The 14,555-nt window shown below is 36.9% G+C and overlaps 1 protein-coding gene across 2 annotated transcripts in view; it reads right to left on the reverse strand.

Moving 5' to 3' along the window:
• Positions 1 to 318: 318 nt before the first annotated feature.
• SCN3A (sodium voltage-gated channel alpha subunit 3) overlaps positions 319 to 14,555 on the reverse strand; it is a 111,362-nt gene continuing 97,125 nt past the window's right edge. For both annotated transcript variants that reach the window (XM_006766509.2, XM_006766513.1), the window contains 7 exons: positions 12,143 to 12,265; positions 9,290 to 9,562; positions 8,375 to 8,428; positions 7,223 to 7,360; positions 5,877 to 5,981; positions 4,053 to 4,323; positions 319 to 3,541 (listed from right to left, as the gene is read on the reverse strand). In XM_006766509.2, the coding sequence (XP_006766572.1) occupies positions 2,346 to 3,541; positions 4,053 to 4,323; positions 5,877 to 5,981; positions 7,223 to 7,360; positions 8,375 to 8,428; positions 9,290 to 9,562; positions 12,143 to 12,265 (2,160 nt within the window). In that variant the 3' untranslated portion in view covers positions 319 to 2,345. The remainder of the gene's footprint in view (positions 3,542 to 4,052; positions 4,324 to 5,876; positions 5,982 to 7,222; positions 7,361 to 8,374; positions 8,429 to 9,289; positions 9,563 to 12,142; positions 12,266 to 14,555) is intronic.

Here is a 14,555-nt window from a genome sequence, read left to right on the forward strand (position 1 = left end):
TAACAGTTACACTGAGAGGAGTTGAGATTAAAATGATTACAGCCAAAGGAATTAATTTTGAGTTAATGATCATTGTAGAGAGCTACTGTTATTGTTAGGATACCTACAAACTGGAACATGCGGGTTTGATCCTTTGCACACACAAAAGTTCACAAAAGTGCTTTATTCTGTAGTACTGCTTGGTGGACCATGCACTAGGTTGTTATGTAATTCATGTGAACTTTTATGTATACAGATGTCAGATCAAGTATAGCTTTTACTAATTATGTATATTTTAAACTTTGAACAATAAAAAAAAACAGAGGCCAAGAAATTAAATACAATAAAAAATGAAATATTTATTCTTTTGGCTCAATAATGACGTAGCTCACCATTCTCTTTTAGTAATAGCAATTCCCTGCATGCAGTTCATCAATACACTACAAGTAAATAGTTTTGTAAAATGAATTAACATTAAATTTTTGGTTTGTGCAAAAAATTATATCATTTCAGATCATTGCACAACTTTGCCACTTTGTTCATGGCTGGAAAGGACACAGCCCAAGTTATATATCTCTAGTAGCTTTAGTGTAGCAGGAATTAAAAAAATAATACTAGTCTGCATAAGCAAATACTACAAAAGTTGAGTTTAAAAAAAAAAAACTTCCATGAATAAAGGGTTATATTGAGGCAACCAGAATTGGTAAAAATGATCTAGGTTTGAGTTTTTGACCAATGTATCTACTATTGGTATGGTAGAAAATATAACAAAGAGATTCACAAAACCCAGTGTCTAACTTTTATTTTAGGAGATTATCCTTTGAAAAGTCTTATGAATTCAAAAGTTTGGAGTTGTGATTAAAAATAAGAAGCAAAAGCAGAAAGCAAAATAAGTTGCCATGTCATCAACCTGAAAATAACTTTCTTATGTACAAATGCGACAAATAAAATTGATCATATTTTTACATTATATTTCAACAAGTGTTGGACATATTTATAGCAAAATATGAAGTATACAGGTTTTGACAACAGGCAGTATGCAGTGTGTTTGCTTGAGATCTAGAGAGGCATCACACAACACTCAAGTTAAATTAAAAATGCAAAAGTAAAAGTGCTTTTAAATAACTGCAAGCTATTCTGCTTGACATACTAGATAGAGAGCTGGTTGAATTCACTCTACCACCAACATGTCACTTCTTCTAACCAAGACTTATAAAGAATGGGTTGAGGAAAATAGAGCAGCATAGGCAATATTAACATGCATTAGTGATAGTCTTCGAACTATTTATGTTTAATGAATGGTACAGGATATATCCCTGTTGGAAGCTCGCAAAAGACACATACACTGTGGTACATATTTGATTTAATAGAACTTGTTTATCAGGCTGTATATATACTTATATATATATATATATATTTGCCCAAACATGCACCACAGGAAAAAATAACTATTTACATAACAGGGTGTTTAATAAAGTGTCAGCTTTGCTAAGAGCAAAAGATGGCAAAACAATACTGCAGCAGAAAGTGGAACAACTGTTCTAAAGTGATACTTTAGATAGACTATACTTTTCTAGAACAGATTATTAAATTACTTTTTTTAAAAAGCATTTAACCAAAATTAAATATAGAACTCTGGAACTTGGAATAAAATTTGCACTTGCTGAAACGGAACACTTTGCATAAAAATAATCCTTTAAAATTAGAGGAGACTTTACAGGCACATAACTGTTCAGATATAAACAAACATAGACAAACACTTTCAAAATTAAAATCATCTAGAAAATGGAAGTACCTGAAATTGTTGATATTACAATTTTGTTTCTGGTTTTGAGCTAGAATTTCATCTCTCAGACAAAACACTTTTATCTGATTATTTGAGAAACTTTTGGAGTAGGAACACAGGGATCATATACTTTTTTCTCAACTTAAACCTCATTTACAAAAATAGTGACATAGTATTATAAATAAACTATGAATTAGGGACCGGGGAATCCACTAGAACAGATTTTGTAAAAATATGGCAGATATGGAAGTTAAAAATAGAGTGGATGCTAGTACTGTACTAAAGGTGTTTGGTGTAGTTACAATGATCACTGCACAACTATCCCTACAGTCTAGGTAGCTGTTGGGTTTCTCCTCAGCAGTGTCAGCTGGTAATGAGAACAGCAACCTTTTGTCAATGTTGATACCCTGACTCACAGAGTTGTAGTGACGGAGAGGCCACTGTCTTGTTATAGGCACTGACCATGAGTATTTGTTAAAACAGTCAGTTTGGCATAGACCTCCTCTGGGAGTCCTGTTGACACATAAGACTTTACCTTCATAGGCTGTAAACAATTGATTACAAAGATAATGCTTTGTGTTTACTTCTGATTTTCCCTGGCCTCTTTGCCTTTGCTTTCTTTTTCTGGTTTGTCTTTCTCAAACTCTTCTTTGTCTGGCTTTGTCACACTATCATAGGAAGGGGGAGAGGTGGTAGAGGAACTTGCATCTGTTTTTTCTGGGGTGGAGTTCCCATTTAATTTGTCAATAATCATGTCTTCTTTTATAGGTAAGTCAACCCTCCCTTTGATGGCCTCTTTATTATATTTACTTGATACCTTTTTTAACCTTTGCTTTAAAAGATAACATCTGAAATTACGCTGAATAATGGCAGCAGACACCTCCTCTTGTTTCCGTTTCAAAGTGGTGGTGATGGGTTCATAGGAGACTTTGGATGGGTTCGATGCCATGAATCGCTCTTCCATCTGTACTCGAAGGGCATCCATCTCTCCACTCTCGCCCAAAACACGCTTTGTAAAGGCAAATAAAATGTCGAGGCAATGGATCCGGTCTCCACTGACCATGGGCAGGTCCATGGCAATGAGCTGAACTTTGTTTGGTTTTGCTACCAGAAGGGGAGGATCCAGGGCAGCTGCAAAATCTGAGAGCTTGGAGAACTCTATAAACTGGGTAGCATCGGGGTCAAACTTCTCCCAAACCTCGTAGAACATCTCAAAGTCATCCTCACTCAGGGGCTCTGCACTTTCTTCAGTGGCAACACTGAAGTTCTCCAGGATGACAGCGATGTACATGTTCACCACAACCAGAAAGGATATGATGATGTAACTGACGAAAAAGAAAATCCCCACAGATGGGTTCCCACAGTCTCCCTTAACTGAGCTTCCAGGGTGAATTGCATCAGGGTCACAGTCAGGTGGTGCACTGTTGAGAATAGGTGCTAACAACCCGTCCCAGCCAGCAGAGGTGGTAATCTGGAACAGGCAGATCATGCTGTTGCCAAAGGTTTCAAAGTTGAACATGTCATCAATTCCAACTTCCCTCTTGACATAGGCAAAGTTGGACATTCCAAAGATGGCGTAGATGAACATGACCAGGAAGAGCAGGAGGCCGATGTTAAACAACGCAGGGAGGGACATCATCAGAGCAAAGAGCAGCGTGCGGATCCCCTTCGCCCCTTTGATCAGACGTAGGATTCGGCCAATCCTGGCAAGACGGATCACTCGGAACAGGGTAGGGGACACAAAATATTTTTCTATCAGCTCAGCCAGAAACATGCCTATGGAAACAATACAGAAAACCACTAATAGTGAATATCTTATGCTTACATGAATACTTTATCTTTGCAAGTTCTATGAAAACAACAAATTCATTATGAATATAAACCTTTGCTAAATATTTAGATCCACTTCCTAATTTAGCAATCAAAGATTACAGTTTTATACAATTATTATGTAATGTCATAAACGTATATGGATTTTTGCAAAATCCAACAAAGTAAATAATCTCATAGTGATATAGCAATTTAAATTTATACATACCATTTCCTATGAACAGGTATCCTCATATATGAAATGTGCTAATTACAAATACTTTTTTCCGAAATTTACAAATATATTATTTTTTATTTTTTAATATCAACATTTTTCAGTTAGAGGGAAATGAACAAGACTGTTAAACTTCAGATCTACACACATTATAATTCTCAGACCTTATTTCCATGTTACAGAGTTGTCAGGCCTTGAGGGACCTTCCTACAATAGACCTCTCTGTAATGAAAGCATCCTTACCTACAATGGAGAGAATCACCACCACAAAGTCAAAAATATTCCAGCCTATGGTGAAGTAGTAGTATCTGAGGGAGATAAGCTTTAGCACAAACTCTCCAGTGAACAGGATAATGAACACAAGGTTGATCCGGGATAAAACTAGAGTCATGTATTTGCTCTGGTCATCGGTTTCCACCATCATGGTGACCATGTTCAGGCAGATGAGGATCATGATGCTGATGTCAAAGACTTGTCTGGTTACAAAATCAAAGACCATTCCTTGGAATTTGTTCTAGAAGAGGAGAGAAGATAGAGAAAGTTAATATGCATATTTCATAAATAATGATCCAATAAAATTACAGTCAAAGTTCCACCAGTGGCCATGAGATGTACACCCTGTTCACATAACCCCAGACAATTATGTATGCTTCATTTCTCTTATGTTAAAAAAAGAGAAAGAAATGAAAAAAGTGATTTGTGCCCAGCCAGTATGGCTCAGTGGTTGAGCATTGAGGAACCAGGAGGTCATGGTTCAATTCCTGGTCAGGGCACCTGCCCAGGTTGTGGGGTCGATCCTCAGTGTGGGGCATGCAGGAGGCAGCTGATCAATGATTCTCTGTCATCATTGATGTTTCTATCTCTCTCCCTCTCCCTTCCTCTCTGAAATCAATAAAACATATTAAAAAAGAAAAAGAAAAAGTCATTTGACAAGAGCAAAACATAATTGGTTTATTTAGGTTCTGTGGAAAGATAAAGCTGAATAAGGCATAAATTGGTGGCGGTTGGCTGATAATATGTATGGGCTTTGCTTGACTTTAATAACTATGATTATTTTTATAAAAAATAATGGCAACTAGTAATAAATATTTACAAAGGAGGTTAATGTAGACAGACGTGTACAATACTCCAATTCATTTATCAATACTTTAGGACTGATAGTATCTTTTTTCTATCTCTCTCTCTCCCACAAAATATGTCACTGTCTATTTAATTCTACCTCTTCTAACTGAAATATTTAAATGACCTTCAGTTAAGCAGGTCACACCCTTTTGTGTACCCTGCACCTCCTCCTCCCATCTCCTACCCAGCTCTAACTACTCTTAAACATATGGTGAAGTGAAGCCATTTATAGGATTCAGGAGACCCTGTCTAGTCCCAGTTCTAGCAATTACAGGCTTTATGACTTGGGGTGTGATATTTACCTTCTGTGGGCCTCAGTTTCCTTATTACACATCTGAGAGGATAGATGAGTTAGAGTACAGCTCTGTGAGCACGATACCCCATTATCATGCCTTCTTATCATTAGGGAGCTCTACAGAGTATGCATTCCAAATATGTTTTTGTTGTGGGTATTTTGTGAAACAAACTATTTTGATGGCATCCTTTTCCTTGCTAAAAGTGTTAAGAATATTTTTTAGTCATAAGAATAAAGAGAATAAGCAGCATAGAGGGAGGCTGTGGTGTGGGATGGGAAATCTGAAAAACTCCATCTACTTAAAAGGCCAAGAGGGTACCCGTAACATATCACCGGAGCCGGATCCCAGTGCATTGCTGGCAGCAGTGGGAGCATTGAGCCTGTGTGGGAAGCAGTTACCTGGAACCCTTTAGTTGGAGGCTTTCAATTGACAGACTGTAAAGAACATTTCCCCTTTTAAAGAACTTAGTAATTCTTATTGAGTGTCTTATCGGGTGTAGCAGTTGTGAATTGTGTTACACAACATGGACCTCACAATCAGGTCATATCATGTATTGGTGCTATCACACAATATGCTCTGATCCAGAGCACTGCCCAGTTTCATCCTATGGAAATCAGGCTTTGGGATTTTAAAGATGAGTCATTCTTACTGCAGGCCGAGGTATGGGTTTCTGAGGTTTCTTGGACCCAAGTTTCTTCATTGCATTGTAATATTTCTTTTGTTCCTCTGTCATAAAGATGTCCTGACCTCCAAAGTAAAGACACAGAATAAAATTGGTTACAATCCCAACATGTGTTACAACAGCACTTTTACAAAAATATGTCTGGGTCTTTCCTTTAATCCTCTCTCCGTTTTTAAATAGATTATTACCCTGCTTCATACAGATTTTTCTGCTTTTCCCACTTATGTGAAATTCTGAGTACTTAAATATTATGCAAACCCTGTAATCACATAAAACTCTGATTAGTACAGGATCTTAATTTGATTATAATACGTTTAGAAGGAGGATCAGAGGTCTCATATATTTTCGTGAAAGAAAAAAACGTTTTCTTAAACCATTTCACTGTTGACAGTTTTGCTCCTATAATCAACAATTTTTGAGCACCTCCTGTATGCTAAACAATGTATCTGGTATCAGACTTTCATAGATATAAGATACAGTGTCAACAAACACGCATTGCAGGCACTTCAGGGATAACAATAAATTCCAAGACTCGGAAATGGGCTTTGTATAGGAGAGTACCCTTAAGCTAAACCCTAGCATCGGTTCTCAACCTGTGGGTCGCAACCCCTTTGGCGGTTGAATGACCCTTTCACAGGGGTTGCCTCAGACCATCCTGCATATCAGATATTTACATTAGGATTCATAACAGTAGCAACATTACAGTTATGAAGTAGCAACGAAAATAATTTTATGGTTGGGTCACAACATGAGGAACTGTATTTAAAGGGCCAGAAGGTTGAGAACCACTGCCTTAGAGGGTGGTTCAGGGTTTGCTAAGCAAAGAAATCCAGGCAGAGAACATATTCTACATAAAGTCATGAAGGTAGAAGAGCATGGCTTGTTTAGAAAAGGGCAGAAAATCCATGTAGCCGTGAGTGTAGAAAATGATAGTAGTGTTGATGGTGGGTGGGCAGTGACTGAGGACTAGGGAAGTGGATATAGAAAATATGTTATGGAGAAAATGAGGCTGGAAAACTGGGTGGAGATCATCCCTGAAATGCTTCGTAAGCAAGGATAAAACACTGGAGGCCCACTGGATGTTTTGAGGCAGTGGCCATATTTTTGGGTCAGCAAGACACTATTAGCAGATCTGCAGAGGATGCCCCGGGAGAGGAGCCAGTGACTAGAGCTGGATTCCTCTGCACCTGAACTGACCATATAGTGAATGGAAAAGAACATAAAAATGATCTAAGTCTGTCATAACTGTGAGTGTTCATATATAACAGAGAAAAGCTCAGAATGGAGAGAGGTGAGAGCTGAGGAATACTTATCTTCTTTTTCTGTTGGTTGAAGTTATCTATGATGACACCAATGAACAGATTCAGAGTGAAGAATGACCCGAAGATGATAAAGATGACAAAGTATAAGTACATGTACAGATTTTCTTCATATACAGGCTGCAGTTTAACCTAAATAATATTAAAAATAGAAAATATTTAAAACACAGTAAATACTTAACTGAATAACAATTTGATGAGTGTTGTTACTTAATATAGAGCTACTTTTGCCTTGACCTGAAACGGTAGTTTGCAAAAACAATTCTTTTTCAAATTGTTGTGATGAAGGATAAGGAAAGTTTGTAATTTTTATGAGTGTTCTTGCATCTGGTTTCCCATTGTGGCATATCTGTACATATTATTAGAGTAAGTAACAGTGGTAAAAACAGGGCAAACATTTTGAGCCTTTTATTAGTCATATATATTTTTGCAGTATTTTCAGTTTGGGTTTGGAAATGGAAATGCTGGCTCTTGGAGATACGGCTTTAATAACAGAGCATCAACTTCTCAGAGGAAAATTCGGCATAAACGATATGCTCTGCGGAATTATTTTTATTCCTATTTTTAAAATTGAATTTCCTTGAAACTTGCTTGCTTTTATCATGGTATTTTTGGAAGTTGTTTCCCAGACCCGAGTTGTTTATCATACTCACCAGGGAGAGGGAGAGACCCTTCCTAATCTTAACAGTTTCATTTGCTGGATCAATTTTACACCTTCTGATCCAAGAAGTTAGATATCTTTTTTTTTTCTAGGAAGTTATGTATCTTTTCATTTTAGATACATAAAATAGACATATATTAACCAAAAATATCTACATTGAAGTGTATGATCTTAAAAGGACATTTCTACATATGATTGTAAATGATCTGATAATATCCTATATAATAAAAGGCTAATATGCAAATTGTCCCATCAACCAGGAGTTCAACCAGAGGGCAGGGCTGCCGGCCAACTGCCCACAGTCCCCCCCGCCCTGCCGGCCCAGCTCAATGGGCCCCGATCAGGGCCAGCTGGACCCCACCCATGCATGAATTCATGTAGCAGGCCTCTAGTCTAATATAAAATTCTGGGCCTTTCAGTTAAATTATCACAGATGTTCACTATGAAATATCTAGTAGCTATAAATAGTTTTAAGCGACACTTACATCTCGTGAATCAACAGCTGCATACATTATGTCCATCCAGCCTTTAAATGTGGCCTGTAAACAATATATATTTAAATTCTGCATAAAAACCTAATCCAAGAATATGCATTTTACCTTATGAAAACATGATAGTGTTATTACAAATAAATTTTTGTACAATGTTATGGAGTTGAATGAAGAAATGAAACTGAAGTAGAACAAGATTTTATTTTGAGTGTGAGAATTGTTTTCTTTGTTTCTCTTGGAAGGTTTTTTTTTTTTTTTTAAGCTAAAATTTAACTAGATGCTTGATTCGTAAAAACCCCATCTCCATCTCAAATCTTTTTTCATACTTAAGGTGTGCTCTGTGCTTCAACCTGTGACATGTTTAAACATAATTCAGTCATTTTCATTAAGTAATTATCGATTAGTTAATATACTGTCAATTAAGTCAAAATTATTAAACATTACTCATTTTTAAATTCACTCCATAAGTTTGCATTTTCACATATATTAGAACCATACTCTTTATATGTTAGAATAATTAGCTATATGGCTAATAATCCATCCATTTAATTCATTACTCAATATACTAGTATACATTGTTATTTTAATACATAAGATTGCTCCTTTGGTAATGATTGCTACAAAAACTTAGAAATGCTAATGGCACAGTAGTGCTCCATAATATTATAAGGAAATAGAGGAAGCAGAGATATAAAATCACTTTAAAACACACTAAAAACTGAACTCTGGGGAAAATACATGATAAAATAATTGCAAAACATCTTTATAGTCAAGTCAAGCTTGTAGTATAGGTGTTATCATCAACTGCTTTTGTACTGTTAGATATTAATCATTCAAAGACCATCAGAGCGATGATCTTAACTGAAACATGTTGAAAATGTTTTCAAAACTCACGCAGCAGCCACTTACCACCTGCAGCAATGCGAGATATCCAGCACCAACATTGTCAAAGTTTACTTTCACGTTTTTCCACCGAGCTTGCTTGCCAAGAGCCTGACAATCGCTAAAGTTGTTGACTTCACTAACTTCAAAGATTTTACCCGTTGTTGTGTTAACACAATGGTAGAACTTGCCAGCAAACAAATTCACACCCATGATGCTAAAGATCAGCCAGAAGATGAGACAAACCAAGAGCACGTTCATGATAGAGGGAATTGCGCCAATAAGAGCATTCACAACCACCTAGAAGAAGAAACGAGGATAAGGCAGCTTACGACTCGTTAAAATGGAAACCATTCCTTTCATTTATTTAATACTAAAATGGGTGTGAAAATAGAATAAAAATCTAGATGGACAAGTTGTTTCTTCTAGTATTTTCTAGGACATATTTGATGAAGGAAAAAAAAACATAACTAAAGAGCTAAAGGATTTAAGGAAAACAATATGTCAAAGCATGAAAAGAAATAAACAAAACCTAATATAGTCAGATGGAGTCAGAAAATGTTTGCATGCTGGGTAAAAAGAGAAAAAAAAAGATACATTAAGTACCAACAAAATAAATAATCATCATTCAGCAATACATTTTTATTTTCAAGAGTGTTAATAGATGATTGATTACTGGAAAATGTGATTAAACCTTTTACAAATAAGCAAAGTATTAATGATGCATTAAATCTGTATCCACAGCACGTTAACTTGTCATGGATGTAAAAACAGGATTAGGAATTTGCAAAGTCTTTTTTTTCCCTCCTACTGATAAATTCAATTTAAAAAATATATTAGGAAATGAGATGAAATTTATCTCTGGACATGAAAGTACTGAATGTGTCCCCATCATTATTATTCCAACTCTCTTAAATGTTCACTTTGTGGCACATGTCACTTCAGCAGGCTGACCTATTTCATTAAGGAGAAATTCAGTCATAGTCATCTTTCCTCTAATTCAGAAGAGATTCAGATGTATTTTGAAATCTCTAGGGCTATCAACAGTATCTTTTCTTAATAGAATCTGGTTTATAATGGACTATTTTTTAAGCATTTACACTAAGTGAAACTATTGTTTTATTTAAAAACTAGAGGCCTAGTACACAAAATTCATGCACTGGGGGAGGGAGTCCCCTCATCCAGTCTGCACCCTCTCACAGTCCAGGAGCCCCTGGGGGATGTCGGGCCTAAGCTGTCAGTGGGACATCCTTAGCACTGCTGCGGATGTGGGAGAGGCTCCCACCATCGCCGCTGTGCTGGCCAGCCGTGAGCAAGGCTTCTGGCTGAGCAGCGCTCCCCCGTAGGATTGCACTGACCACCAGGGGGCAGCTTCTGCATTGAGAATCTGCCCCCTGGTGGTCAGTGTGCGTCATAGCGAGCAGTCATTCTGCCGTTTGGTTGATTTGCATATTAGTGTTTTATTATATAGGATGTTATAAATATTATCTTAGAAATCAACACCAAAGAATTTAAAATTGACATCAAAACCTGGAATCCAAAACTGTCATATGCTACTTGAATTTGATTTCCTTTAGAAATTAAGTCAAATATATTATACTGAAATCTGGTTTTATGTTACTAAAATTTGTGTAAAATTACCTCCACAAATTCTCTTGTCACCAAATAAATGCATTATATATTTTACCATATTTTATAGCTGGAATGTTAATTTTGCCATATGACTGAATTAAAAATGACAGAGTATTTTTTCTCAGATTAAAGCAAATATATATTTTTTGTTTCATTTAATTGCTATGTCCCCTCAAAAATGAATTATTAATATGAAGCCATACAACCAAATGAGGGCTTACATAATGTCAGTAATGGTAAAAAATTGGTGTGAAAAGAACCTGAAACTGTGTACTTTTATTAATATTATCTTGTGACTTCCATTATCAACTCTCAGTATAATAAAATTATAATGTACAAACCGAGTATTTCTTTCCTTGCAATGATCTGAAAAGTCTGAGAGTGGTTTAATTCACCCTCAAGAGCGAATCTCAAAGTCAGGGCTGAGGTGCTTTTAGTATCCACACTTCCTCCTAACATAACAGCCCTATGGCCTAGAAGAAATTCTATATCCATGTGCTTTTATAAGTTGGATTAAACAAAGCTGGCCTCTGTGCTAAATAGTATTTTGAGTTTGTTGCAAGTGGATGTGTATACAAGTGTGTACTGTATGTTTAGATGCATAAAATATACACTAAGGAGGAGCGCAAGAGAGGAAAATACTAGTGCTATAGAAAAAGTGAACCTCATTCAGAATGCTCACTTAAAAGGGAGATCTATAAAGCAACCCCAGGGGTTGCCTGCAATCTTTAATTATCCTAACCCCCTACTTTGTTTTCTTTGGATATATAGGTTTTGTCAGAGGGTACAATTTAGTGTTGTTTTCTTGTTTAACAACTATTTTTATTACTGATGTTAACTGAAAAAGTAAAAGCACACAAAAACCATTTTACCTTTCATTCATCACCCGTAATTTTTGAGGAATCAAACTACCTATTGAAGGGAAAAAAGCCCACAAAACCCTCCTAGGATGAATGTCAGTAGTAAATAGTCATTTCCATGTGTATAGGCAAAGAAAAGAAATAAATGGTTTTTGGAAACATCCTTGAACTTTTGTCAGAAGACCTGGACTCTAGTCTTCCTTCTGCCACAGTTTTTTGAAGGCTTGTTTCAATTTCAGGCTAGGCTCAGTGATCTCTAATATTCCTGCTCTGAAACCTTGTAATTCTATTAAATAAATTTCAAGACAATATGACCCCACTCTGTATCTACATCATAACCTACATTTAATTCTGACATGAGTCACCAGAGAGCTCTTGGCGTTCTTACCCTCATGCCTTCAAACCGGGATAAAGCTCTTAGAGGTCGTAAAGCTCTTAGTGTCCGGAGGGATTTGATGGCACCGAGTTCTGAGTAGCCGAGTGCAGTAGCGACCAAGCTGACCAAAGAAACCTACAAAAGGAAATGTTATTCATCAGTCCACCAAGAGATAAACTGCTGGCTGAGGGCATCGGATATGGCCTAATCTTCAATGGCAACCATGTAAAACTTCAGACATATCTTGGCAGCTTTCATCTTCCACATCGTGGGATCATCTTACATGGCCAGCCTCATCTCATACTATTGCTTTCCTTACCAGTGAAACCGGAGTCCTTGCTCATTTTTATAAACATTTGGAAACTCTTCTGATTAGATATTTCGCCCATGGAGCCCTTTTTTTTTTATTTCTGCATAGATAGGGTATTCTTCTAAAATGTATACACACACTTTGAATACATATAAAGGTAGTGTTTATTAAAATATATTTCATTTTCAAAATTGAGCTATACATTTTTAGGACACCCTGTATACCATTAATAATTCAGGCTTTGGTATAAAAGCCATATCCTCCATAGTTCTGTGCTTAATATCATTGATTAGGAACCATGTTTCTCTCCTGAATTTATGCAGTATCTTGGTTATGCATAGTGGAGGCATTTGCCATGTAATCAAGTCAGTGCATCCATTGGACGGCGTAAGGGCGTTAGGATTTAATTTCTTGTGAAAGATGCTATTGGAAATGGATAATAAGTGAACCTACCAACAATCTTTTGAGGGCAGACACAATTGGAGCCACTGTCCCCTCATTGTTTAATTTAGCATACATCTCACAAAATTGAACAGAAAATAAATGACTTGAAATTAAAATTGACTACTGGCAGGATAATTTATTGAGCTATTCATTTCTGTCTAGTGTTTGCTGCCGCAGAAGACGGGCAAGATGGGAAAGTTATTAGAGAACACACAGCCTTCTATATTCTGGTTTCTTTGCCTCAGGAGGCTTTAACAACCTCTTTTTATTTCTGGAGCTTCTTACTGAAGACTTCCTCCACCTTCCCAACTTAGTCTTTTATTTAAAGGTAAATGGCTGCAGATTTTTCAAAACCCTAAAGTAAGGAGGTTCGTGCTTTGAATGGAAATGAAAATGGCAATAGCCAGAATCCAAAGGTACTGGCAGGTTAGGAAGTTGTGGGTTCAAAAGCTAGGAGGCGCCACTGACATATAACCACCCGACATTGGAATGGGTGGCTCGGTGTGTTGCTGGGGAAGCTGGGAATTATTGAATTGCCTTTATTTTAATGGGCCTCATGTCATTTTGTGTAATGCAAAAACTCACTTTATTGAGTTAACTATTGTTGAAAACCTTAATATTCTTTAAGATAATTTTGAAATATATAATTTTTAAAAGTGTATGTAATTTTGATTGATTTCAGAGAGGAAGGGAGAGGGAGAGAGAGATAAAAACATCAATGATGAGAGAAAATCACCAATCGGCTGCCCCCTACTGGAGATGGAGCCGACACCCCGGGCATGTGTCCTGACTAGCAATTCAACTGTGACCTCCTGGTTCATAGGTCAATGCTCAACCAGTGAGCCACACCAGCCGGGCTTGAACTATACAATTTTAATATATATCCATCAATAAATAATTGGATAAGCAAAAATGAAGTACTGCCATTTGCAACGTCGATGGACCTTGAGAATATCATGCTAAGTCAAGTAAGTCACTCAGGAAAAGCTAAGAACCACATGATTTCACTCATATGTGGGATATAAAACTGAAACTCAGACACAGACAAAATGGTGGTTAGCAGAGGGAAGGAGACTGGGGAAGTAATAAAGGGCAAAGGGGACCAAATATATAGTGATAGAAGATGTGACTCTGGGTGGTGGGCACACAATGCAATATACAGATTATATATCATAGATATTTACACTTGAAACCTATATAATCTTATTAACCAACGTCACCACAATAAATTTAATACAATACAAATAAATTCTGGACTCTGGAGAGCACAAGAATGATTATTTTCTCAGCCAAGCAGAAACCCAAGTGCCTGCAGAAGTCAAGTTGTTTCAATGACCTCTCAAAAGGAGCTGAACCTGGAGGCACCAAATTCCTCTCAAATAGGGAGGTAATGGATGGCACTGAAAACAGAACTGGTTGAAAGTCTCCACAGGAAAACGAGTCCCTTCATCCACCTCTCTACAGCTCTGCAGGAGAACAGACGGGAGTAATGCACCTTCACAATTTACAGAGTAAAGTCTGTATCAGCAGTAGAAGTCAGAACATAGAAACAATAATCTACACTGTGAGACCTGTGAGACCACAAAAGGCCTCTTTAACACATCATGAAATGCAGGGGTTTTCATTAATAGTGCCTTCGGGCTCAACTAGCATGCAGACTAAATCAATATT

This window comes from Myotis davidii, unplaced genomic scaffold (genome assembly GCF_000327345.1).
Source record: "Myotis davidii unplaced genomic scaffold, ASM32734v1 scaffold59, whole genome shotgun sequence".
Lineage (NCBI taxonomy): Eukaryota > Metazoa > Chordata > Mammalia > Chiroptera > Vespertilionidae > Myotis > Myotis davidii.